Source organism: Rosa chinensis, chromosome 2 (genome assembly GCF_002994745.2).
Source record: "Rosa chinensis cultivar Old Blush chromosome 2, RchiOBHm-V2, whole genome shotgun sequence".
Classification (NCBI taxonomy): Eukaryota; Viridiplantae; Streptophyta; class Magnoliopsida; order Rosales; family Rosaceae; genus Rosa; species Rosa chinensis.
In genome coordinates this window covers 75,078,680-75,106,540 of record NC_037089.1, presented here as the reverse complement: position 1 = coordinate 75,106,540, position 27,861 = coordinate 75,078,680, and the positions used below count along the sequence as shown (strand labels likewise).

At 37.8% G+C, this 27,861-nt stretch overlaps 5 protein-coding genes across 5 annotated transcripts; 3 read left to right on the top strand and 2 right to left on the bottom strand.

Annotated features, from left to right (window-relative positions):
* Positions 1-838: 838 nt before the first annotated feature.
* Positions 839-1,435, bottom strand: LOC112184999. Its single transcript, XM_024323216.1, has one exon. The coding sequence runs from the start codon at positions 1,433-1,435 to the stop codon at positions 839-841; it is 597 nt and encodes a 198-aa protein (XP_024178984.1).
* A 7,530-nt stretch (positions 1,436-8,965) lies between these two features.
* On the top strand, positions 8,966-12,748 carry LOC112189956 (L-ascorbate oxidase homolog). The gene is made up of 8 exons (XM_040515376.1): positions 8,966-9,502; positions 9,664-9,773; positions 10,025-10,295; positions 10,758-10,860; positions 10,966-11,311; positions 11,592-11,957; positions 12,047-12,125; positions 12,276-12,748. Exons 1-8 carry the CDS (start codon positions 9,362-9,364, stop codon positions 12,486-12,488), a joined length of 1,629 nt encoding a protein of 542 aa, XP_040371310.1. The 5' UTR covers positions 8,966-9,361; the 3' UTR covers positions 12,489-12,748.
* A 1,671-nt stretch (positions 12,749-14,419) lies between these two features.
* Positions 14,420-15,562, top strand: LOC112184998 (glycine-rich cell wall structural protein 1). Its single transcript, XM_024323214.1, has one exon. The coding sequence runs from the start codon at positions 14,420-14,422 to the stop codon at positions 15,560-15,562; it is 1,143 nt and encodes a 380-aa protein (XP_024178982.1).
* Positions 15,563-16,717: 1,155 nt separating this feature from the next.
* Positions 16,718-22,676, top strand: LOC112185830 (DNA repair protein RAD16). The gene is made up of 16 exons (XM_024324152.2): positions 16,718-17,051; positions 17,312-17,419; positions 17,770-18,881; positions 19,089-19,211; positions 19,295-19,368; positions 19,532-19,595; positions 19,707-19,853; positions 19,936-20,021; positions 20,310-20,379; positions 20,472-20,597; positions 21,046-21,276; positions 21,469-21,573; positions 21,652-21,804; positions 21,939-22,027; positions 22,142-22,222; positions 22,303-22,676. The coding sequence occupies exons 1-16, from the start codon at positions 17,006-17,008 to the stop codon at positions 22,373-22,375; spliced, it is 2,688 nt and encodes an 895-aa protein (XP_024179920.1). The 5' UTR covers positions 16,718-17,005; the 3' UTR covers positions 22,376-22,676.
* A 116-nt stretch (positions 22,677-22,792) lies between these two features.
* LOC112185831 (dihydrolipoyllysine-residue succinyltransferase component of 2-oxoglutarate dehydrogenase complex 2, mitochondrial) lies at positions 22,793-27,861 on the bottom strand. Its single transcript, XM_024324154.2, has 15 exons — positions 27,712-27,861; positions 27,273-27,335; positions 27,068-27,145; positions 26,837-26,897; positions 26,735-26,759; positions 25,857-25,924; positions 25,676-25,750; positions 25,435-25,490; positions 25,269-25,313; positions 24,866-25,141; positions 24,684-24,778; positions 24,201-24,291; positions 23,940-24,050; positions 23,294-23,488; positions 22,793-23,208 (listed from the first exon to the last, which is right to left on the bottom strand). Exons 2-15 carry the CDS (start codon positions 27,306-27,308, stop codon positions 23,017-23,019), a joined length of 1,404 nt encoding a protein of 467 aa, XP_024179922.1. The 5' UTR covers positions 27,309-27,335; positions 27,712-27,861; the 3' UTR covers positions 22,793-23,016.

Below are 27,861 nucleotides of genomic sequence, written 5' to 3'. Positions count from 1 at the left end.
TTCCCTTCAAACAATCAATGCAGGTTTCAAAATCTTCAAAGTTCAAAGGTGGTAAAATTCCTTGTTTAATCAGATTCTTCATTCTTTCCTTAGAAATATGGCCAAGTCCTTTATGCCATAAATAAGATGAAGAATTATGATCAAATTTTCTTTTGACAGCAGGAGTACTTTTGTTCAACATGAAAATTTCCTGATTTAGATTTGAAACAGATGATGCATTAACACAATCCACAAACTAGTAACCATCTATAATTTTAGCTTGACCAAAACATACTGAATCATGATAGAATAACATAACTTTATTGTCACTAGAGAACTTGAAACCATTGTTTGATACAAACTGAGAACCAGAAATAAGATTCCTACTTATACTAGGGATACAATAAACATTGTTTAATTCTAGTACATTATTGTTCCTAAACACAAGCTTGACAATTCCTACAACTTTTACAGCTACTTTTTGGCCACTTGCAATGCACACCTTTGTTTCATTCCTGTTTGGGATTGTTATTCTTGATAATCCCTGCAATGAATTGACAATATGTATAGGTGAGCCAGTGTCAAACCACCATGAATTGTGACGTAGAAAATAATTTGTTTCCAAATTAAAGACTGATTTTGACAGAAAATTACCTTTCTTAGTTAGCCAAGCCTTGAAACCCTCACAATCTTTCTTAAAATGCCCTGATTTCTTGCAAAAGAAACATTTCATCACTATAGCCGGCTTAGAAGACTTACCCTTATTGTTGTCAGTCTTAACTGTAAGTTTTGAGGTGCTGCCTTTGTTGCAATTGTTTCCAAACCTTTTCTTGTGCTGCATTTTGGTGACTAAATTCACTTAAATATCTTTTCCTTTCTTCTTGACTTCATCTTCGACTTCAACATAGAGTGAGATCAATTCATTCACAGTCCACTGCTCCTTCTGAGTCTTGTAGAGTGATTTCAGATTATCATACTCTTCTGGTAGTTTGTTTAGCAGCATGTAAACCATAAATGAATCTTCCACAGCCATATTCAGTCCCCTTAGTTTTCTAGCAACATTAGAACCTCTCATGATGAATTCTCTAACACTGCCTTTCCCATTGAACTCCATTCTCATGAGTGATTTCATGAGATTATTTATCTCATCCCTATCTGAGATTTTAAACTTCTTAGCAATGGAGTTAAAGAACTCCTTGGCATACTTAGAATCTGGAATGCCTCCTTTCACATTGTCAGGTATGCTTTTCTTGATCATGATCAAAGCCATTTTGTTGTGTTTGTGCCATTTTTCAACCTTCTCTTTGGCCTCCCTGCTTACAGTTGGTGTCAATTCCTCAGGTGGATCCTCCTTGAGCACATGATTATAGTCAAGTATTCCCAAGTTGAGCTCAATGTCTGATTTCCATTTTCTGAAGTTTGATCCATTCAGAAGCTTAATTTGGCTGATACTCATAGGGAAATGCTGCATATCAATAAAATTTAGTAAACATTCTAGTTTGCCAAATACCATAATATTTTCGAGTCCCAAAATGAAATGAAAGTTCATGTTTTGAAAATTCATCCATGCCAAATCATATAAACAGAAAAAATGAAACTCAATCACTTTCAAGATTCTGACAACCTTTGTGGTGTACTCATCTCTAATGATATCTAAATGTTCACAGTTCTGCATATGCACAATCATAAACCAAATGCTTGATGCATGTTTCTTTGGAAATTAACATCAATTTGATTTTAAGTTTTATGATGTGATCTTCGGGGCCGGCCCTGAGATATCTGGGGCCCTAGGCGAACAAAAAAAAAAGGGCTCATGAGGTTGTGATCTATATTTTACTTCTTTTAGCCCCATAATTCTTTTTAGTGAAGTAATAAAATTGTAATACCCAGTTTCCCTATATTGTTATAGTATATGAAATTATTGGTGAGATAAAGAAATAAATGTTGTACCAATTATGAAAGAGACGCTGATGTTTGTGGTGGTTTGGAATTCATTTTTGGAATTGACTTCTTGTTCAACATTAAGAAGTTGCAGCAGCAGTGGCCATTTCTGTAACTGGAGGAAGCAAAGCATTAAATCACACTTAGAATTCAATCTCTGCATGTGCTTATCCAACAAGTGGACTTAGAAGAGGTGCATAAGTCATTAATGACTTTTGCTTTTGCTCTTATCATTTTGGTGTTGATTACAAATTTACACAATCACATACAAACATCAAACATGATTACTGCAGACATTGATTTTATTTTTGCTTTTGGTTTTTACTTTTGTTAGGCAACTCCTTTGTATTTTTTTTTTGGGCAATAACTCCTTTGCATTTTGAATTGAGGGAAATTTAGGCAGCAATTATCCACTTTCAGTTTCAAGGCATTCACTGACAGTCCTAACTGTGTGGATATATATGAGTTCACCAGATACAGAAATCACTTGCAGATTTGAGTTTTGAATAAAAAACTTGATCTTGGATTTTGATTTCTGCTATATATGTGTTTGGTTACTTTTTTGAGGCAACTCCTTTGTGTTTTGAATTAAGGGAAACTTAGGCTGTAGTTGCATGAGTTCATTGCAGTAGCCATAACTGTTAATTTGATTCTTAACCTGACATAGCACCTCATAAAATTTCTATTGGAAAAAGGATTAAAATATGCTTAATTCTCATAATCACTTATTAACAATTAGATAAAGTCTACATAAGAGCCTCTTAGCAATATCAAAAATAAAAGCTTCATTCAATTTTTTAGAAACTTTCTGCCCCGCAGCGTAGATCTATATTGAGTCCCTAACTAAACATGTCTAAATCCCTTAAATATGCATAATTACAACCGTGATTTGCAGATATACAAGATGCTTCAACTTGAACCTAGTGTAGATCTCTCTCATTGCTCATTACATTTCACAGCCGGCTTATACGCATGGAATAGTGCAGAGGTCATGGTAATCCAATACTTAATAATAGTCATCAATAGTAGAAGATATGGATCTCGACGGATCTTTCATTCGATGGAATATTGAATAAGGTGAAAACGACTGAAAACAATGGCACAATTGATTTCATTCGATGGAATGCCCCAGGTTTGTACGAATTTGTGGCTCTCATAAGGCCACCTCTCTTCTTGTTAGCAGCTGTAAACTTACAGCCTGCGCATTCCATTTCCAGCCTCATCTGACCATAAAATCTGAATGTTAGGTTTTTCGAGTCTTTGACAAATACAATACAAGACTGATGAGTGAATGACTGGCACAATTAGCAAAGGCCTTTCATCCTTGGTCCCCTTGATTCGTTAATGCTTTGGACATGTGCAGAACCCCCAATCACATCTCAGTGGTCCCAAATGTTTAATACATAAATGGAGTTGGCTACCTCATTTATTTTGTTGCAGTCCAATTGCAAAACTAGAGTACGTTAACCTGCAAAGCTCAGACTATTAGATTGAGTGGTAGATATACAACCAATTTCTAAGCTATATGGTAATTGAAGCATTCAATAACAGAATGAATGAGATATAGGATTGAACTAGGACAAGAAGAAGTAAAATTGCTAGAATTGTAGGCCTTTCCATGTAAGAACAAGAAGCAAATTATAGCTAGTGAATATCTATTTCTCTTAGATAGTAACTGATCGAATTCAATGGCTCATTCTTGCCAATTACCAAGGCTTCTGTAAAATTTAAAATTGATGAATAACAGATCATAAACAAATCAAACAAAGTATTGATGCTGACTAAAAAAAAACATTGAATTAAAAATTGAAAATAAGTCATCTAATCTTCCATAGGCTTTCCAATTCCTTAATTGAAAACAATATGTGAAAGCCGGATTGCTTGCACAATTTTTTTTTCTCCCTCTCTTTCTTTCTCTAATTTTCTACATTGATATAAAGAAGGGAAAAAAATTTTGAGGCCCATGATCATCAGGAGCCATAGGCACATGCCTATTGGGCCTATACCCAAGGCCGCCCCTGGTGATCTCGTATGAAGTAGACAGAATAGGTAGATAGTTTCTTGTATACTATGCTACTTTGATAGCATGAAGTAAATGAAACTTATTCTGTCAGGTTTATTCATGTCTTTATGATCTTCCCAATTTTGGAGAATTTTTTTTTTTTTCATTAAGGACGATTAGACCTGTCTCAAAGGGATATGTCTAAGATTTTCCTCCTCACCCGGATCCATCTCAAGGGGATATTACCTCTCCAAGATCTGTCTAGAGGATATTTTACCTCACTTGAATCTTCCTCAATGAGATTTCTTCTCACTTGGATTTAGCTCAAAGAGATTTCCAACGGTGCTGGAATAGCAATCAAATTTAAACGATATATATTGAAACTATATGCAGATTACTGTGTGATCCCAGAATTCAAATTGCAAAACACACAGAACATGTAATTCACATGAATATAGACATGCTCTGATACCAATTGTTAGAACTGTACATGAAAATAAATACAAATCTACATCCCAATGAATACATGTAGATAGACATTTCTATGCAAAATAGAACTAGGATTGATACAGCATCAACAATACCAGATTTCCAGAAAATATTAAAACTAGAATAACTGCATACTTACTTGAAGAATTTGATTCATTCATTTTGATCTTCTCCTGATTACACCTTTATGATTCTCTACAAGTAGATGTGACTAATTTATGAATGAGAAAAGGGACTTGTATCAGCAGGGACCAAAACCTGATTATATATGAAGCTTAGCCATGCATGACAATTTCTTCCATCAAGAAACTGTCATGCCATTTCAACTGCTTTTTCAAATTTCTCTTGATCAGATTTATCCTAATAACTGTACTCATTTGAATTTAAAATCAAAACAGATTAATGAGGTGGACTAACATGATTTAATTAAGTCTGCAACCTCAATTTGATAATTGAATTCCATACCAGTCACATATATATGTCTATGTCCAGCTTAATACAATGTCTTGTTCTTAAGACATCTAACACAAATATGCACCATAATAGCTCGGATCTCAGCTTCCACTTGGAGAATGGACAGTCTGATGGAAGTAAGAGCTCTAAGAAAGAACCCATCACAAGTTCACAACACACAATTGGGCTTTGGGCTTGACATACTTCAACACATAAAACTTTCTTCAATTTTGGGCTAATACATACTTCAACTACTCCACATAACTTTTTGGGTCCAATGAACCAAAACCAGGATGAACACAAGTGTAGCTTTGGCAGTTCCCAGAAGCAGATGAGCCCATGGGTTGATTAGCTCATGGTGGTTCTTCTAGTAAATGCCGATAACAAAAGAAAACGCGTCAATTGTCAATTGTTTATGCTAGAAAATCACCTATGACATAGACTTGTATTTTCTCTGGAGATTTTCATTAACATTAAAACATTAATTACGATGAATCATGAAAATATGAAAAGTGAGATGAATCATGGAAATATGAAGAGTGAGTTGGTGGTTGTGGTGCTATTTTTTGGAATTATAAGGGTAAATTTCTTGGTGCTTTTGTCTTAAATCTTAAGATTCCTAGTTCGATTGCAACAGAGATAATGACTCTCATAAAGGCTATTGAGTTTGCTTGGGTTCGGGATTGAAAACATATTTGGTTGGAAGTTGATTCATCTCTAGTACTTAATTATATTTGTACGCCTTCTCTTGTCCCTTGGTCTCTTTGAGTTTGTTGGTTAAATTGCTTATACGAAATTTCTCAGTGGAACTTTAGAGCTTTTCATATTTTTCAGGAAGGGAATAAAATAGTTAATGCTTTGGCAAATCATGGTACGTCTTATTCTAATTTGGTGTGGTGGGATAATGCTCCACCTTTTTAGTATTGTATTGTAATAGTGACATTCGAGCATCTTTAACAGACTCTCTATTTTGACTCTTTAGCTATTTTAGAGAGCATGTTTAGTTTTTTATCAATTTTAACAACTGCACCAGACTCGTAAAGTGGCTCTTAAATATAGAGAGCGAGATGAGACTCTCTATAATTTAAAGAGGTTTTTGAATATAAGTCCAATTTCATTCCTTCATAATGGATGCAGTCTATAGGTAATTTTCTTATCAATCTAGGTCCATTGACTTTTGTCATTATATTTTCATGCCCATTTTGCCCCTTGAGTTAAATATAGAAACAAATTAATTGCTTTTAAGCATTAATTTATTCCTTTTTTTACAATTTGAATTTTGAACTTATGATGAGCCTGCAAATAATTCAAAATATAATTAGTATTATAAAATTAGTAAATAAAGATGGGAAATCAACCTAACTAGGAGGTACAAAAAAAAGTTCATCAAAACATTCTAGCTAAAAGATACGTATAACATAAGTAAGAGATATAAGTTTAAGGATTTCTTCTAGTGTAGGTATACCATAAGTAAGAGATATGTACCTAAGTAAGAGATATACGATTATGGATTAATGTTATTTGATTCCAATAATCGAGATATGTACCTAAGTAAGAGATACAAATTTACGGATTAGATTTCTTCTATTGTAGGTATACCATAAATAAGAGATATGTACCTAAGTAAGAGATATATGTTTACGGATTAATATTATTCGATTACTGTAATTGAGATATGTAACTAAGCAAGAGATATGAATTTACAAATTAGTTTTTTTCTATTGTAGGTATAAATATTAATCGAGATACATACGGTGAGAAAAACTACCTATTTATGAGGTATACTGAAATGCAAAATTTTGGAGCTCTTAATACATCTACCACAAAAATTGCATAATTTTTTACTTTGTCAAGAGGAACCCAAAGGCTTCCTAGGCCCAAGATAAACTCCTTCGGCGCATGTGAAATGCTCCAACTGTGCATTGCAACACAGTGCCTGGCCACTTTGACAGCTTCGGGATTCGAACCTAGGTTGGGGAGCACACCCAACTAGGCAAAAACCACTAGGCCACTTGCAGTGGTTACAAAAATTGCATAATGTTTACCTTAGAACAAGATTACAATAGTGGTTTGTCAACCAACAATACATATATATATACATGTGTGTGTGTGTGTTTTCCTTTCTAGGTTAAAGGTCAGTTAAGAACGAAATGTAAAAAGAAAAAATGAAGAAGAAGAAGAAGATCAAAATGAACAAGAGCTACCACCTACGGATGGAAGGAAAAAATATAAAATCGAACACCAAAATGATCACAATCGTATAGGACCGACAAAAAAATACCTTGACCATAGAAAACTTCAATGTTAAAGAAGGAGAATCACATTCATAAAAAACATAACATTACATACAAGAGCCATAACAGCCATAGCCATAGAAGCTTTGGTGTTGAAGAAGAAAAGCATTATCAAAAAATTGCTTTACAAAGATTCCTAACTTATAAAAAACTTCTTTTAAATTAGAATAATTTTAGGAATGATTTACATTAAATATAGTATTGATGATTCCATAATTTTATGCTAGATCAATAAGAATAATTTAAGAAAGACATATATCAAATATGATATTAAATTATTAATCAGATTGCTAATTTTAATCCTATTCATTCTTGTCTTTTATGTGCAAAGACATTCAATAAGGGCATATTAGTCATGTAAGAAAGAAAAATTGATGAGGGTTGAGTCAAGAAGATGGAAAAGATTTATTACTGAGGTGGCAGCTGAGTCATTGGACCACAATTAATAAAAAAATTGATGCGGACTACAATCAATATAGGGTCTAGCTTTTGGATTTTAATCAAATTACAATTAACTCTAATTTAAAACATTCATTTTAAGTTATTTTATGTAATTTATAAATACATATAAACTATTTAATCTTCATTTAGAAAATAATATAAATTTAAAACTACATAAAATATAAAGCACTTATACAGACATATTTCTAAATTGATTAGCTAAAGACGTACATCAACTACTCCACATAACTTTTTGGGTTTAGGGAACCAAAACCGGAATGAACACAACTACACAAGTGTAGCTTTGGCAGTACTCAGAAGCAGATGGTGTTGACTAGCTCATGGTATTTATTCTAGTAAATGCCGATGACAGAACAGAAGTAGAAAACGCGTCAATTGTCAATTGTTTATACTAGAAAATCACTTATGACACATACTTGTATTTTCTCTCGGAGATCTTCATTAACATTATAACACAATAATCTTACAATATCCAGAGCAATAATCATTTGAGTTGGGAATAGAGATCCCATACTAAAACATATGCACTTGAACCAATATTTCAGGTTATAAATGGATTAGAAAACACTTTATTGTGTCGGTGGGTTGCTTAAACAAAATGCTAAACTACTAAAAGCCATGAAACAGAAGGAGCTTAGTAGCTTTGTGAATCTGGGAAGTACACTAATCTTGACTATAAGCATAGAATATTAACATATAAAATGTGTACATGGCCAGCTTGCTGCATGTTAAATTAATGTTTTGGAACCCAAGTCTTCCATGGTCAGTAAGATCTGTTGCCCTTTTTTAATGCATGGGCATCATTCTAATTTCATTGTCCAACTTCTGATTCAGTGCTTGAAGTCAGGACTCAGGAGGAGTAACCAATCCATTATCATATTGTCTGCTCATCAAAGACAAAGGCTCATGGTATAATTAAGATACCACCATAGGTCATGTTACATCGCAGCTGCACCAGTACTAACTGTACTATGCAGAACCTGTTAAATCGGAAATCCGAGATCTAAACCTAAACCTTCATTCAAACAATTTGGCTTCGTATTATAAAATAATTAACTCTAAATTAGCAAGAAGTGTTTCGAAGCGATGTTTCAGTGAAAATGCAACATAATAATATGGATTAAGAATTTTACTATACACATGATAAATGTTAAGCTCTTTTTACTTAAAAATGATTTCTACATAAGCAAATGAAGCAACCAAGGAAGTGACTTTCCGAAAATCCCAAGAGACAAATCAAGAAATCTCTATATTTTCCCAATAATTAAATAGAATAGCTATTTTGAAAAGAAAAAGACCAAAAATTTTAGATTTACTTCACTCAGTCCAAGATACGCGGCATGGACAGAGGCAGTGACTGCAAGATGCCAAGAACTAATCTTTCATACAGATACAGCTCATAGACACTAACAATTGGCCATTTTTTCTTTCTAAAAACAAAAGACCAAATCCCATCAAGAAAAGCAAAGACAGATCCAGCATTATAGATAACAGACTAGACTAGCCGCTTCTGAGAACCCTCTATATAACACCTTCTTTTTCTTTCCTGAAAGAAAATTAAAGAAGAAAGAAAAAGCAGAGGAAGGTGAGGGCTTTACAGTGGGAAAGAGAGGCAAAGACTGAATCTTTATCTCTTCTTGAAGGTTCATATTTGCATTTCAGTAGTCCCATTTGTTATCTCCATTTCTTTCAGGAAGAGATATAAGATTGGGTTTTGGGAGAAGAAGAGAAGAAAGCTCATATGGGACTCTACACAAGTGTGTGTTGTGTCTTATTGGTTGCTTTGCTTACTGTGAGCTTCACTAATGGGGAAGATCCATATAGGTTCTACAACTGGAATGTCACCTATGGTGATATCTATCCCCTTGGTGTAAAACAGCAGGTAATTTCTCTCTCTCTCTCTCTCTCTCTCATATTCATACACAGTTACACACACAAACAAGCACATTTTGTCTTTGTGCAGTTCCTCTCATCTGGGTATCTTTTGTATTGAGGAAAAGAACAATGAGTCACTGCTAAAATGAGTTTTCAAACAAATTGCAGGGGATATTGATAAATGGGCAATTCCCAGGGCCACAGATTGATTCTGTCACCAATGATAACCTTATTATCAGTGTTTTCAACAGCTTGGATGAACCTTTTCTCCTTTCTTGGTTAGTGCTCTTCTCCCTTATAAATGCATATATTGTCTATTGCTAAGCACCAGTTACTAACTGTATAAATGCTTTTAGCTTATTAAAAAGTGAAGGCATGATTCAATCACCTATTGAATATGCATGTTTTAGTCACTTTAGTTGAATATAGTACTTGGGCCAATTGCATGTGACATAAAGTGAACACCTTTGATTGCCTAAAACTCTAATGATAATTGGTGTGACCACTAAATGCTGCAATTGTTGTGTAGGAATGGAGTGCAGCAGAGAAGGAACTCATGGCAAGATGGGGTCTTTGGCACAAATTGTCCCATCCCACCAGGACAGAACTTCACCTATGTTCTCCAGGTCAAGGATCAAATTGGAAGTTACTTTTACTTTCCTTCCCTTGCCTTCCACAAAGCTGCAGGAGGATTTGGTGGCATCAAAATAGCAAGCCGACCTCGTATTCCGGTACCTTTTCCTCCTCCTGCTGGAGATTTCACCATTCTGGCCGGAGACTGGTTCAAGCAAAATCACACTGTAAGTAGCATTGCTTGGAGGTTATGTTAATTAATTATCCACGAACACGTTTTGATGTTGCATCACAAAGAAGTGCAATTTATGAGGAAATGTTTTCTAATCGGATAGTCTATTTAGGAGCTAGTGGCGTCTATCTCACCAAGCTGCAAAGTTGTCCCTATTGATTTAATTTGGCCCGGCCACTTAGTTTAGTCATATAGTTTCCTTGAAATGAATACAAGGTGCTAGATGAAATGCCTCATAGGGGCCAAAGTAGGCACCTTATTGTATTTTCCTGCCTTCACAAAGAAAATTCACAAATCCGCTGCCATTGCTAGGCTGACAATCTGGAACAATTGGTTAATTGATTACGTGGAATATTGTTTGAATCTGTAGTAAATATGTGTTAACTTTGACCACAGATCTAGTAGAAAATGAGGCATTTGATTTATGTTAATTGATGGGCTTGTCTGTATGTTACAGGATTTGAAGGCAATTTTAGATGGTGGGAATAATCTTCCCTTCCCCGACGGACTTCTCATCAATGGCCGAGGATCAAATGGGAATACATATACAGTTGATCAAGGTAGCTAGTCAATACAAGTTAAGAACCATTTGCGTGTGTGGTCTGGATTCTGGAATACAAGAGAAGACTCACAACTTTGATTCATGTGTTATACTTGCTTTTCAGGCAACACTTACAGGTTCAGAATATCAAATGTTGGAATTGCAACATCCATCAATTTCAGAATCCAAGGTCACAAGATGCTGCTGGTTGAGGTGGAAGGCATTCACACCTTGCAAAACACGTACAGCTCTCTTGACATTCATTTGGGGCAGTCCTACTCTGTTCTGGTCACAGCTGATCAACCACCACAAGATTACTACATTGTTGTCTCTACGCGTTTCACTTCACAAGTGCTCTCTGCAACCTCCATTCTTCACTACAGTAACTCAGCGGGAAGTGTTTCTGGTCCTCCACCTGGTGGCCCAACTACTCAGGTTGACTGGTCTCTTGAACAGGCTCGGTCTTTCAGGTACTTAATGTCATCATTGTGTTCTGTTAGAGAGCATATACCTTGTATTGGTAGTCTAACTTTTGAAATAGATTCTGCCTTGTTCATTTATTTTGGTAAGTATGAGATGTCATACAAAAAGATTATATCTTTTGCACTATCATTCCAGTCATAGTATTATACATGTATCAAACTTCAATCTTCATTTAGGAAATTGTAATTCTATACCTATTAAGTATCGAATGTGATATGCACAAAAAATGAACCTCTCTGAAATCATGTGTTCTATGTATCTAATCAGGCGGAATTTGACAGCAAGCGGACCGAGGCCTAACCCTCAAGGCTCATATCATTATGGATTGATCAACACCACCCGTACAATCAGGCTTACAAACTCTGCTCCGTTAATCAATGGCAAGCAAAGATATGCTGTAAATAGTGTCTCCTTCCTCCAACCTGACACACCACTTAAAGTTGCTGACTACTTCAAGATCTCCGGAGTATTCTCCATTGGAAGCATCACAGATAGCCCCACTGGTGGTGGTGCTTATCTCCAGACTTCTGTCATGCATGCTGATTTCCGAGCCTTTGTTGAACTCGTGTTTGAGAATCCGGAGGAGACTTTGCAGTCATGGCACATTGATGGTTATAGTTTCTTTGTTGTTGGGTAAGTCAACTTTTCTATTTCAGAAGTTCAAATGAACTATTTTCGCTGTTTGTTAAGTTTCTTAAACAAGATGGTTTTGATATGGACAGTATGGATGGTGGAGAGTGGACACCAGCAAGCAGATTAAGATACAATCTGCAGGACACTGTTTCTCGTTGCACTGTTCAGGTAAACTCGACAAATATTTCCCAAATATTCTTACACATGACAAAAAAAAATTGGCTAAGTTTAGCAGTAGTTGTCCTAATAACTATGTAAGTTATGTGTTCATGGTTTGTTTTAATGTGACTTTTCTGACCTCAATTCGACATTTCACAGGTGTATCCCAACTCATGGACTGCAATTTACGTGCCTTTGGATAATGTGGGAATGTGGAATGTGAGATCTGAGAATTGGGCAAGACAGTACTTAGGCCAGCAGTTCTATCTTCGTGTATACTCACCAGCGAATTCATGGAGAGATGAATATCCAATTCCAAAGAATGCACTTCTGTGTGGTCGGGCATCAGGCCGGCGAACTCGGCCTCTGTAAGCAAAATTAGTAGCTTTGTAAACTGTCGAGAGTGGTTGTCAGGGCCTTAGATGTGAACTAGGAAAGAAGATATATATGTCTGCAGAAGTTGTAGTCAGGGCTTAACTCAAGCCATTTCCAGACTATACTTCTAGGGAGGTTGGTTGCGCTTATCGAGGAATGATTCATTTCTTTTTGTGTGATCCATTATGAAACTCATGGATCCTGTATTCTTTCTTCTTTTTCCACCATTTTTAATCAAAAACATATATTTAGCCCAACTCTGTTCCTCTTGAGTAAATTAAGCGCTGTTAGATACTGTCATTCTTTACAGCATAGAATGTCCACAAGCACTGAGTTTACATCTCTTTGGCTAGCAGAAGATCGAGGTTACTGATGAATACGGAATACCGTTTTGGCCAGACTGAGCATTTTGTTATAGCAGTTGCATCTAACCAGAATCTCGCAAGCAATTACAAACATAAACACACTAAAAGCACCTCGTATGAATATGTAAAACATCCAGAATACGTGCATTGTATACAGCTCTTAGTCTCTAAGCTACTGCATTACCTGACAAATTTCATAGAACCTAGTAAATGCAAATATTATGGCACTGAAGTAGTGAAGGGGACTACAAAGTTGACTAATTTCGACACACTATCTCCCAGATCACAAACCCTACAATTTCTTACCTAAGTCAGCCTCCCCTCCATCATAGATATAGAAGACGTTAATCAAAGACAGTAAAAGATCTAATAGTTGAGGTACATTAAAGCTTGATTGACTACAAAATGCTGGTATATCATTATCTGAAACAATAGTTTCAACTTTCAACCAAACTACCTCCGGTGAATTCATAAAAGCAAAACACTGTGGATTTTTGAGGAACACTAATCTCAGTAGATCTCTACTTGTCATGGAGCTACATCTAGATCGGCCTAAATTGATAAGAAAAGATACATGGATCGCATTTCTTAGTGAGATGAGATATTTACAATACAATCATGGTATGACCTACATACATACAATTGCTACTTTCATCAATTACTCAAATGAAAATTCAATTTACCATTTTGAAAATATTGTACACTTTAATTACAAGATTTTCATGATAAGTTACAGCTTAGACAACCTTTAACTTGTGGTTAAGATCGACAAAATGCTACTTAAAATTAACATGTAGGAGAAACATGCATGTGTCGAAGAATGTCTGGTTTTGAGATATTTACTATAAGAAATAGCGTGTCCGAGACATACTATTGCCCATCATACCACTGCACACTGGCCACTGCCGCCATAAATATCCACGTCAGGAACCATGTTCATCTATTTTCACTTGTCGAGTATATATATGGAGATCGAACACCATCGAGATCCCACTGGACGAGGCCACTTGGATTTGCAATTTGCAGAAGGGGTAGGTAGTGTTCATTAACTTCATTTAATCTCAGCTACATATCAACCCCTCAATAATGGTCCAGCGTCGGTGGCTAGCTAGCTAGCTAGAATTGACCGACTTCAAGTCTTCAGTATCTCTGGCCTCACACCAATTAAGTAGTTAGGTATCTAAGCATGCAATCATTTATATCTAATGGATTTGGAGAAAGAGAATACGCTAGGTCCCAACTGTTAAAATCAATTGCCTTTCGAATAAGATTCAGGGTGAGACTTGAGCCAAAGTCAAATGGTCGTTATAGATATTTATGAACCCAGGTCATCGTCTAATTTGACTTATTTCCCATTTATTGTTCCCGCCAATTCCCCAACGGTTCCGACGCGTCCAATGAAGGCTTGAACATGCACACATTAAAAGCTTTTTGGTGTTATCAGTGTATAAGTGGCTGGTGATCGACATGAAGCCTATATAAAGGAGATGGTATTAATCGAACAGAGCAGAGCAAGCTAATCCAGCTAGCTGATAATTCAATCGCCTTGAGAGAAAAGAAGACATGGGCGTCTCTCGGAAATGGCTGTCTTCGAGTCTTCTTGTGCTCTGCATTGTCTTCCAGTTGAGTGCTATGTTCGCTCAGGGTGATGACAAGGTTGACAAAGCTAGATTTCGTGATGATGATTGTGGATGGGGTCGCCGCTGTGGTGGTCGCTCTGGTCGTGGTAGGGGTGGTGGCATTGGAGGGGGAGGAGGTTTTGGTGGCGGTGGAGGTCGTGGTGGAGGAGCTGGAGGTGGTATTGGTGGAGGTGGAGGTCATGGTGGAGGAGCCGGAGGTGGTATTGGTGGCGGAGCTGGCGGTGGCTTTGGTGGTGGTGGTGGGGCTGGTGGAGGAAGTGGTGTTGGGGGTGGGGCAGGTCATGGTGGAGGTTTTGGAGCTGGAGGAGGTGTAGGCGGTGGAGCTGGCGGAGGTGTAGGAGGTGGTGCTGGTGGAGGCGGTGGTAGCGGAGGTGGTGGTGGAGTTGGCGGTGGTTCAGGGCAAGGAGGAGGCTTTGGAGCTGGGGGCGGCGTAGGTGGTGGAGCTGGAGGAGGTGGAGGTCTAGGAGGAGGTGGTGGCGGTGGATCGGGAGGCGGTGGTGGTGTGGGTGGTGGTTCTGGTCAAGGAGGAGGTTTTGGTGCCGGCGGTGGTGTAGGCAGTGGAGCTAGTGGAGGTGGAGGTCTAGGAGGAGGAGGTGGTGGAGGATCTGGAGGCGGTGGTGGTGTTGGCGGTGGTTCTGGACATGGAGGAGGTTTTGGTGCCGGCGGTGGTGTAGGCGGTGGAGCTAGTGGAGGTGTAGGAGGAGGTGGTGGCGGAGGATCAGGAGGCGGTGGTGGTGTGGGTGGTGGTTCTGGCCAAGGAGGAGGTTTTGGTGCAGGCGGCGGAGTTGGTGGAGGCATTGGTGGCGGAGGAGGTGCAGGAGGAGGTGGTGGTGGAGGAGCAGGAGGAGGGGGCGGTTTGGGTGGTGGTTCAGGCCAAGGCGGAGGTGTTGGAGGTGGAGGAGGCATAGGTGGCGGAAGTGGTGGTGGAGTTGGCGGAGGTAGAGGCGGTGGCCACGGAGGAGGATTCGGAATTGGAATTGGGATTGGTATTGGAGTTGGTGCTGGTTCTGGTTCTGGTCAAGGAGCTGGCAGTGGAAGTGGATCCGGTGGAGGTGGTAGACATTAAGACTTGTTTGATTTAGAAACAACTGCATGCTTAAAGCATCAGTGTTAAATACTTGAAGTGAGAGTTTATTTAGTGAAGTTACTACATGTATTTAGCCACATTGAGGCTCTGAAGTATCAGAAATCAATTGTATTATCAATATCAATGCAAACCATTACCTAAAAATGGGCTACAATTTGGTCAAATTGCATTTTCAATCCATGTAGTTTGCTTAATCCATAACACTTGCCTATGCACTAAAATCTCCAAATTAAGTTACTTCATGTGGCTCAACTCCCTACATTTAGGCCATTGATCATATAAAGCACTCCAGCCCAATAAAGCTTCACTCATTCCTTCAACACATCCGGTATACTTCCAATATTGTTGCACTTGTTTGGGAATCTGATATAAATTATGGAGGTATTCTATATGCTATCTAGTCAAGGCATGCTATTTTGTGTCCTTTTCTATTTTGTATTTTGCCATTTCTTAGAGAAAGTGAGCTAGTTGGTGGAAAAATGAAACACGCTGACCAAAACAGTATTACTAATAGGCTAGGGGTTGAAAAGAGACAAAAGCGTATCATTGTTATCGTACATAGTCCTAACGTCATGAAAATAGACCAAATTATAAACAGAAGAAGTTTTCTTTAAAATTAAGTCGGAAAAGAATAAGTCGAACATGAAACTTTTGCCACACTATTTTGTCAAAATTTAGTTATAAACGCTAGTGAGCTACACATATAAGACGTGTTTAATCAGATAACTCGAGCCAAAGTTTTTTTTTTTTTGACTTTCAACGCATGTGAAATGAATGCTCCAACTATGCATTGCAGCACAGTGTCTGGTCATTTTGACAGTTTTGGGGTTCGAACCTAGATTTGAGAGTACACCCAACTAGACAAGAACCACTACGCCAGTTACCGTGGTTAACTCGAGCCAAAGTTAAGAAAGACGAATCCGTACCGTGCTTTGACTAGCCGACTCTTCTATTTTTATCTTAAAATTAGTATAAAAACAAAGCTTGCAAAGGAATGTTTGACAAGAAAAGCTTGCATAGGACGATTGACATCCCTAATTATCCTCCAAAACGACAGAAAAGGCAAGACTAATTTTCCATGGAAGTTAATTCCAAGGAACCAAGTTCCAAAGAGTCGCGTCCCTCCGAAACCCCTTACGTGTCGCAATTCCACCCCCTTCCCACCACCTGATGCAATCCCGACCCTCTACTCAGCTCCAGCTCCCACAAACCAACCGTCTAGATCTCTCTACTCCCTACCGCAGCCGCACTAAATCCCAGCCCCTCCAGTTGGCGACGTGTATTAAGTTCCCGCTGCTTCCCATGCTATATAATAATGGCACTTTCCCGCCGATCCCTTTGACGATTTTTTTGTCTCTCTGACTCGCAATCAAGAACCCTCTTTTTTTTTTTCCCGGTGATCGGCAAAACCCTAATTCCCTAATGGAGCTCCGTTCTCGTAAAAGGCTCTCCGGCGCCGATTCCGATGGTATGTGCCCAGACTCCCATTTTGTTATATCTGCTTAGTTTGTCCGCTACAAAAAAAAAAGTTGGGGACTTTTCGGTTGCCGAAAAGGTTTTGTAGTCTAAAGTATTGAAATTTATGAATGTTGGTGAGGAATTTGGGGTGGGAGATGTGATTTTTGTTTTGGGTTTTTTTTGTTGTTGTGTGGTGGTGGGTTTAATTTTGTGTGGGAACTGGGAAGTTTGCCCTAAAAAATGTGCGTTGGAATTGGTTGTGGAAAGCAGGGATTGAGCAGCGTGAGGAGGATGGGAATAGCGAGAGCAGTGGGAGCTCTGATGAGGAAATCTACTTGCCCATTTCTTTGGATTCGTCTTCGGCGTCTGATAGTGAAGGTAAATTGATTGTTTGTTTGTTTTGGTTGGTAAATTGATTGAGGTGAAAATGTAGCAAAGCCACGAAGGTGAGGTTGATGTTTTGTAACTAGAGATGAATGAGAAATTCTGGAAAGAACTCGTCTTTGTTGAATGTGGTGGTGGAATTTTAGTTATGTAATCGCTGTTTTGATAAAGGTTTTAGTGGAGTTTACTATGGCTGTTTTTTGGTGGATAAATTTTTTTTTTTTTGTTAATAACAAGTTCAGCCGAATAATCAGCATTGGTGGGAAAAGGAAAGCAATGGCTGTTTGATGTAAGATTGGAGTTTGTTATGAAGGTGGCTTGACATACATTGAATTTCTGTGCAGGTGAAGATAACCAACAGAATGAGGAGGTGACTATTAACTTAAATGATAGACCAAAGGGCAAATTGAAGCAGCCTCTGCGAAAAAAGGGGAAGGTCGAGCAAAAGAAGAAAAGAGAACAACCAAGTTCGGAAGAGGAAGTAGTGGATTATGGCAGTTTTGATGAATTACAATTGACTCCACAAAAAGCAGTTGAAATCGACTTTCTTGGCTTGACAAGGAGAATCAAGAAAAAGAAGTCAAGATCTGGTGGGCGAAAGCCAATTCTAATGTGGAATGTCTGGGAAGAGGAGCATGATAAATGGATTGATGAGAATTCATCAGAAGATTTTGATCTCAATATTCAGAATAATGTGGTAAATGAAGTTGCTGAGACACCGTCTGATTTGATTATGCCTTTGCTGAGGTATCAGAAGGAGTGGTTGGCCTGGGCTCTGAGACAGGAAGAGTCTGAAACTAAAGGAGGAATCCTTGCTGATGAGATGGGAATGGGGAAGACTATACAAGCAATTGCACTTGTACTTGCTAAACGGGAGATCAACTGGACATTTTATGAACCAGGATCCTCTACAGGCTTGCCTCACATTAAAGGAACCCTTGTAGTTTGTCCTGTGGTTGCTGTAAGCCAGTGGGTAAGTGAGATAGAGCGCTTTACTTCAAAAGGAAGTACAAAGATCCTGGTGTATCATGGAGCCAATAGAGAGAAGAGTTCCAAACAGTTCTTGGAGTATGATTTTGTCATTACAACGTACTCCACTGTTGAAGCTGATTATAGGAAGCATGTGATGCCTCCCAAAGAAAAGTGCCCATATTGTGGGAAGTTGTTTTATGAGACAAAAATGTCTATCCACTTGAAATACTTTTGTGGGCCTAATGCTATCAGAACTGAGAAGCAGTCTAAGCAACAAAGGAAAAAGCATCTGCCATCAAAGAAGACATGTGAGCCTTCTAAAGAAAAGATCAGTGGAAGTTCGGGCACGAAGAAAGGAGCTCGCAGAAAAGGATCAAAGCTGCAGAAAGATGATGATATGGATTCAGAAGATGTTGTACGGGACATGAACAAAAAGAATTCAGTTTTGCATGCTGTGAAGTGGAACCGGATCATTTTGGATGAGGTGCGTCATAATTGTTTTGGTACTATGGTAATGGGGATAAATAAAATAATGTCTATTTTAAATAACAGGAATAATAACCAGCATCTTTTAGTCAATTGTGGATGTGGAAATTGCATCAATTAAATTGATTCCTTTGATTTCTATCCATGCTTTGTTTAATAATGTTCTGCTAACTTTTACTGTGCCTGACATCTTGTTCAAACATAGGCACATTATATAAAATCTAGGCGTTGCAATACTGCAAAAGCTGTTCTTGCTTTAGAGTCTACATATAAATGGGCTCTAAGCGGCACGCCCCTGCAGAATCGTGTTGGAGAACTTTACTCATTGGTAAGTCGACTATACTTAGTTATATTGACTATAATCAGGGTTTCTTGGTCATCCAACAACATATTTGAATTTGATTCACACAGGTCCGCTTCTTGCAATTAGTCCCATACTCATATTACTTGTGTAAGGACTGTGACTGCAGAACTCTTGATCATAGGTACGTCCTAAGAATGAATGTTACTATGACTTGCCTGCCTAAAGTTGTTGGATACATTACTGTTAGACATATAGGACAAGGGGACAAAAATCTAATAGCTATACTTTTATTTGAATTATCATTTGGCTTAAATGTTCAATAAGTTTTTGGTTTCTTTTTGCAGTTCCACACCACAATGTTCGAATTGCCCTCATAGTTCTGTTAGACATTTTTGTTGGTGGAATAAAGTGAGTCTGCAATTTATTATCCTTCTTTTTTCTTGTCATTTTTGCATCGTTTAATATATTCACTGAAATATTTATGTGCTTACATGTATTGTGATCCTTGATCCTTGCAAGAATGTGGCCACACCAATACAATTATTTGGAAATTCATATAATGGAAAAAGAGCCATGATATTGCTAAAACACAAGATCTTAAAGAACATAGTGCTGCGACGAACTAAAAAGGGAAGGGCTGCTGACCTTGCACTTCCTCCTCGAATTGTGAGTTTTATTGCAATATGCTTATCTTTCAAATTCTGAAGTCTAGATTTTCTGATGTTCCTTTTCTATTGTACTTACGTAGGTTTCATTGAGGAAGGATACCTTGGATATCAAAGAACAAGATTACTATGAGTCATTATATACAGATAGTCAGGCATTATTTAACACGTATGTCAACTCTTTCATCTTTTTCTTTTTTGGGAATTTCTCATGTTTTATATGTTTGTTTTTATGTTTCTAGGAAGTTGACGTTCCAGCAAAGAATCGTTGCTTGAACTGTGTTCTAGTTCAGTCCATCTAAAAGAAAAATAGGATCATGTTTTGTTAGTATGGGCAATGGTTTGCCTCTTTTGGCCTATACATGCTTATCTTGATTCTTGAGGCTACTGGCCTTGATAATAGCCTTGAACTTTCCTACTAAATCCTTTGGCATGGTGTATGTTTTGTTCCATACAGATATGTTGATGCGGGAACTCTTATGAATAATTATGCTCACATCTTTGATCTTCTCACACGCTTGCGGCAGGTAGTATAATCGTTGAAATGTGGAAGTATTCTTTAAGCATTCTTGATTTTGAATTGTAGTTATGGCTCATTTTCCTTGTACTTGCGCTATAGGCTGTTGATCATCCTTACCTTGTTGTGTATTCTGCAACTGCTGCTTTAAGAAATGGAAACAAGGCTAATATTGATAACACTGAGAAAGTTTGTGGCATTTGTCATGATCCAGCAGAAGATCAAGTGGTTAGTTGATCCTTTCTTCAAGCTAATAGCTTTGTCATGTAAAGTTGATTTTTTTTTTTCCTTCATGATTGTGGGATGCCAATTATGGTTACTATTTTATGATTATGAAAGAGTGGCTCAAGTATATTATTTGCTAGTAGAATTTGGCCAATAGACAAAGTTGAAACTGGAAATAGTTATTTAACTTCATTGTTGGGAAGTAGGAATGTGTTTTTGCTCTTGGTGTATGTATATTCTGGATTTTTACCTCGGCAGTTCTCCGAAGAGAAGAGTTTCTTTATTTAATTTTGCATCAATTACTTTACCTCCTCTGGTAGTAGTGAATAGGGAGCTGATTGACCAAATATTTTCAAAGATTTGAAGTTACATCCTCAGCAATCCGCTGTTTATGGTCCAATACCTGTACTCTTATTGATTTCCTTCTACATTATGTCCTTTGATGTTCCAGGTTACTGCTTGTGAACATGTCTTTTGCAAGGCATGCTTAATTGATTTTTCTGCTTCCCTGGGACAAGTTTCATGCCCTACATGCTCAAAATTGCTTACTGTGGATCTGACTACAAGTGTGGGTGCTGGTAATCAGACTACTAAAACTACCATTAAGGGTTTTAGATCCTCAAGCATTTTGAACAGAATTCAGCTTGAGAATTTTCAGACTAGCACAAAAATAGAGGCTTTGGTACGTAAATTGATGAGAAGGCCATTTTTCTTATATTCTTCATAACTTTCGATATTGTTGTGAAAGCCACTGAATTTGGCCTTATATTTGACACCTGGTACATGTTAGCGATTTTCACTTTTATATTGCACACTGCATCCCTGACTTTCCTGTATCCTTTTCTTTAACTCTGACCGGATTATATGTCTTCAGAAAGAAGAAATCAGATTCATGGTTGAAAGAGATGGTTCTGCAAAGGGAATTGTTTTTAGCCAGTTCACATCATTCTTGGATCTCATTCACTACTCCTTGCAAAAGGTAAAACTAAATTATACACAGCATTTTTTGGTTTTTGCGGTAATAAAGTACAGACTGTAATTTAAAGAATTTTTGCAGTCAGGTGTCAACTGTGTTCAGTTGGTTGGAAGCATGACCATGTCTGCGAGGGATACTGCTATAAAGAGATTCACTGAGGATCCAGACTGCAGAATTTTCTTAATGAGCTTGAAAGCCGGAGGTGTTGCTCTTAATCTTACAGTCGCATCACATGTGAGTATTTTCTGTGTTTTAAGTTACTTGGAGAGTCGGAGTTATGGTATACATATGAAGATCAGGTGATTCAGAGGCATTTTTGAAAATTCTATTTTTAGCACATATGAAGTTCATGTGTTGGAACTTTATAGGTTTTCTTGATGGACCCATGGTGGAATCCAGCCGTGGAGCGGCAAGCACAAGATAGAATCCACCGGATAGGGCAGTACAAACCGATCAGGTTCAAATTTTGCTTGCTTGTTCTGTGTCTAATTCTGTAGATCCTATAATATTCCTTCAAATATGCTTTGCTGCTTGAAAGGTCGGAGTTCTAACAGTGTTGTGTATGTTACAGAATTGTGAGATTTGTAATTGAGAACACAATTGAGGAAAGGATTTTGAAGCTACAGGAGAAGAAGGAGCTAGTGTTTGAGGGGTAAGTGAGATTTTACTGGCGTTCTTTCGTCTACATTTTCCTGATTCAGGATCTAAAACCATCCTTTTTGCCTTCTACAGCACCATTGGTGGTTCTACAGAGGCTCTCGGGAAATTGACTGAAGCTGACTTGAAATTCTTGTTTGTCACCTAAGCAGATGACCCCAAGATGATGCAAAGAGTTTTTTGTATATTAAGTTATTAACTGTATCAAAAAAGAGCTCAAATGCCTCTAGGGCCTCGCCGAGTCTCTTAATATTACATTGTCACCTGCCATTAGGTTCTTGAGATGTAAAATAGCTACAGCTGAAAATTAAGGAACAAAAATTTTGTGAGGCCTCAGTTTCAAGAGCCTCGGTGAAACTAGTTTTTAGTTCCAAGTTTCCTTTTTGCATCGCTTAATGAGGCGGTAGAAATGCTTAATGCACTTCCAAGAAAATTAATTTGAGCGATCACCAAATTCCAGATTTGATTGATGAATCAGCTACAATCCTTGAAGCCAAGGGAAAATTAATCCTGTCTTCATATGTGTGGGTGTGGAGATAGTTGCGTGATGAATGACTTCAGAATGTTTTAGTAGCCAAATCCCAGATTCCTTGGGTTGACAAATGAACTTTGCTTTTTTTATTAAAACTCCCTGTGAATAACAACAAAGTAACCGAGTATTAAGGAAAAATGCATTCAGGATGATTCATCCCCTTGTCCTATAGAGCATTCCAACTCTCCAATCAAAAAGACATCGACAAACACACTTGCCGTCCATAGCCTATAGTTGCAAACAACCACTTAATCCTTTTACACGTCAAGGAGAAGTCTGCGAGGGTCTTCCACAACATCTTTTATACGGCGCAAGAAGTAAACAGCCTCTCTTCCATCAATGAGACGATGATCATATGTCAAAGCAATGTACATCATTGGCCTGGGAACAATATTGCCGCCAACGACCATGGGACGGTTCACTATGGAGTGCATGCCCAAAATAGCAGACTGCGAGAGGAAGCAACAATAAATAAATATAGACAAAAACAGTTAAATGTGATGTTCTGCAGAGTATAGGTCTATAGGACAATACCTGTGGAGGGTTGATGATTGGTGTACTCAAAAGGCTTCCATATACACCACCGTTTGATATAGTGAATGTGCCTCCAGCCATCTCATCAATGGATATGGAACCATCTGCCGCCTTTTTAGCCAGAGTATTGATCTCCTTCTCTATCTGAGCAAAGTTCATACCACCAGCATTGCGGACAACTGGAACAACAAGACCCTTCAATAACAGGAATTTGATTTTGTTAGTTCTCGTGTGACAAGGCATGTTCATGTCAAGAAGTTGAAGGAGAAGCTAAGCAAACTCGAACTTACCATTACAGTAACAAAATTTAAGGGGGATTGAAATTTACACTCCTTATTTTACAATCCACACTCCATGTTTCTTTTTTTGGTAACTTCAATTTTGTCTTTAGTAACTCAACTTTTGTATCTTTATAAGAAGTACAACCAAAGATGGAAAGAGGGAGTGTGGACTACAAAATGGGGTGTGTGGATTTCACTCCCCAATTTAGGCATGCAGTTGCCCCACCAGACAATTTCTTATGTTGAAAGAACAGGTTAACCACAGAACTTGACTAGATATTTCATATAATATAACAATCTGTTACTACATCCACATGAATTCGAATAAAATTTCTCTTAAAATAAGGAACAGAACAGTGGCATACCTTTGGTGTCCCAACTGCGATACTGATATCAATGTAATCCCTGTATATGATATCATCGCCATCAATGACAGCATTGACAACTGGCAGCTGCTCGAGTGCACTAACAGCAGCCTGAAACAAATTATTATCTTACTTACTGATGGCCCACATGCATAATCTGTAGTTAAAAAAAAATTAAAATGTATAGATACTTTGTACTTGCCATGTTCATTTGGCAATGAACAACAGTACTTTATACACAACATGCTAAAACACACGTACTTTCACAAAGCCCGACATAAATCCCAATTTCACTCCGTGCTTTTCAACAAAGGCATCCTTATAGTCTGAACGGAGCTTCATCAAGTTAGTCCTGCACCATACAGAAAATCAATATGTCAAGAAAAGTACAGCAACTGCATAACAATGTCATCAACTAACTTAAAATTAAGTGGCTTCTTAGTTCACTTTCAAAGTAAGTCGAAACTTTCACATCCTTCTTTCCCATCTCACAATTTATAACAAAAAGACACTAGAAAGTGCTTCAAGAGCCAAATACGATATTCACCAAATTAGTTACTACAGGCAACAAGTTCAACAAAATTTTTACGTAAAATGATGTCAATAGAGAGTTCTATGATTGATATTGCATATTTACATAATAATTAATCTTAGAAGTCAGTTAGAAAAGATTAGGAAGGCAAGATACAAGCTGTTCTGAAATGAGACATCATTCAACCAGAATAGTAGGATTAATGAACTTACATATCAACCTCGTTAAATGTGGTTAACAGAGCAAATGTATTCTGAGAATCTTTCAAGCGTATTGCCACCCGCTTCCTTAGTCTTGTCATAGGAACCTGTAGATGTAGAAACCAACTTATACTTGACCAGTGTTGAGCAATAAACTCATACATTTTCTCATGAACAAGGAAACTAAAACTTACTCGTCTTTCCCTGTCTTTGGGAGGAAGTACTGGTTCCGAAGCCACATGTTTAGGCGGTGGTTGTGAAGAAGGTGCTCTACTTTTGGGTAATACCTCCTTGACAGGGGCAGGTTCTGCTTTGGGAACTTGTTTTTCGGCAGTTTCCTTTTCTTTAGGAGGTTCTGGCTGACTAGAAGCCTTTTCTGATGGAGCAGCTTGCTCTACACCTTCACCTGATTTTGAGATGATGGCAATCTTAACACCTGGCTCGACAGTCTCACCTTCCTTAGCCACAAACTATTAACCATTACAAGTTCAAGGTAAAAATAAAAACATCAGTACCAAGCAGGACAAGTGATTGTAAGCAGTGATTATAGACATGCTACTTCAAGAATCTTCTATAGTGATGTTGCTGAAACATTACCTTTTGAATAACACCAGCTTCAGGACTAACTACATCAATTGTCACCTAGTGGTAAACAGGGAAGATATACGTAAATCAACATAAATTTGTGGAAAGCCTTCTGCATTCAAGAATTAGAGTATCTAAAGAAATTACCTCATCGTTCAACCAAAGAAAAGAAAAATACCTTATCAGTTTCAATCTGTGCTATAGGCTCATCAATCGCAACTTTGTCACCAGGTTCTGCAAACGTGTCATAAGAGTGAGTTACAAAACAATTGAATACATATATAGAGTAAACCACACCACATACAAAGACTCTCCACACAAAATGTCATCAGCATCAGTCTAAAAAACTTAACTTATGCAAAAACACACAGACAAAGAAGGAAATTGGATAGAAACACAAAGTAAAAGCATCAACATACTCTTTAGGAATGTTGCCAGAGTGCCATCAGTAATAGATTCACCCATGAAAGGAACAACAGCTTCAACCAAGTCTCCTGCAATATTCAACAGTTGAAGGATGATGAGTCTCACATGCCCAAAAACATGTAAATATATCAAGAGCCATGAGATTATATTGGGTGGGCATATTTCATTAAATACCATCTGAAGAAAATGATCTCTTCTGCAATCCGATAAAAGATTCTGTTTGCATTAGTGAAGTAGCTACCCTGCAACCAAGAAAAAATGAAACATCACGTCAGACTTGCACAATCCAGAAATAAAACTGACTGCAATTTTTATAAAAATATGATATTTCTTCCAGTCACTCTAAGTGCAGGCTTAGGCCACACATTCTGATTCTCACCATAGATTAAGGTCTTAAAACACATCAAAACATCTCATAGCTCTTGGGTCAAGTCGGAAAGACCTTTGGAGCGTATTCTGAGTTTTGTATAAGCACAGTGCATGTAAAAAGTCCATGTCAAAAAGATTGGAGAACCTCTTGTTCTCTATTTCAAAGATCAAATTGTTGGGTAGTACTCAACTCAAGTTCTAACTCCCAAAAAGTGGTCTATGCCACACCAACCAAAAGAGATGGAAAACGGCTCTAAAAGAAATGATAGAAGTATGAATCAATCTATTACTGAGGGCACTTTCATCTTGGATTCCATGATCACTCCTCAATTTGAAGTGTATATAATACATAATTTTTGTATCATAAACAGAAAATCAGGTAGCAGGAGCACAACGAAGGTTCAGAAAAACCACAGATCAGATATAAAGAGCCTTGGTCACATAGACAAGGTGAGAGAGTTTTTGAAATTACACAGAGATTTGGTTTGGAACTCAAAAGAATAATCAGGACTAAAAGACTTGCAACAAAGCTGGTGTTCACAAAAACCATTTTCATGCAAAGCTCACAGGGGCTGATAAAAGTTGTATCCACGATAGAGTATTGCTGACAGTACAGTGTGACATGGATCTCAGGAAAGAGAGGAATATATCGATCATCAATATAAAAGAACAGAGCTCAGTACCTGCTTGGCTTTGAAGCATAACTCCCTGCAAAGTAGGAATTTAAACAAATTAATAGGAAGCCCCAACAAAAACGAATCTTACTTGTATGAACTTAAACATACCTAAGGCAATGTGGTAGCTTGACCTCTGAATACACTCAAATCCTCTCCCATTGAATAAAGCCTGCATGTGATTAAAAGGTATCAGATGACTCTCCGAGGCAATCAAAACACAATAGCAACAGAAATATGTTTACACGCAATTGCAACGGCACATCCAAAATAAATATATCCTCAAAGGAACCTTTCAACTAAAACAAAACACAAGAGCAACCGAAACTCGATTTTCAGTACCTCTTTTGGCACAGTCCGGTAAGAATTTGGCGTGGAGGCTGCAGGCCTAACCTTCCACGCTTGTCCCAACACCTGAGACTGTTCATCCAACAACTTATGACTATTAGCTTCAATAATTGCGAGTTTGTGACACGAAAACTACTAAAGCATGCAGATTAGGATCAAAAATTGACACGGAAAAATCAATGGAGGTTTGATAAAGTACCGAAGAGACTTTCCGGCGTATAGTCCCCCAAATCATTTCTCTTCAATTTTTCAGCAACCTGACCTGAAAAAGAAAAAAAAAATCATATAACCACGTCTCAAACCAGCACCAGCAGTAACTCCATTTCAAATAAAGCAAAAGGAAAAAAAACAAAAAAAAAAAGCAAATCAAATCCGAGCTTGGATAGCTCTGAGCAAATAGTACGGCAGTAGAATACGATTTTTCGCTTCATCGATGAGGTCCAAATTGAGGTGGAAAGAGAGAATAAGATTGAGATTGAAGAATTAACTACGTGAAATGAATATCATCGTCTCTATACCTAAAACCCGGACTTACGGGAATTTAAAACGACCTAGATAAAGAAGAAAAATGAGAAAAAGGCGAATGCGTAGCTGAGAATCATAGAAGCGAAATTGAAGAGAGAAGAGAGAGGGTTTACCTGGTAGCGGAAATCAGAGCAGGGATCCAAATGTGCAGCAAAATACACAAAGGGAAGAAGAAGAAGAAGAAGAAGAAGAAGAATATGAGCTTCTAGCGACTTTCACGCCGACCATCTAACGTGCGTACTCATCCTTCTATTTTCTTTTTC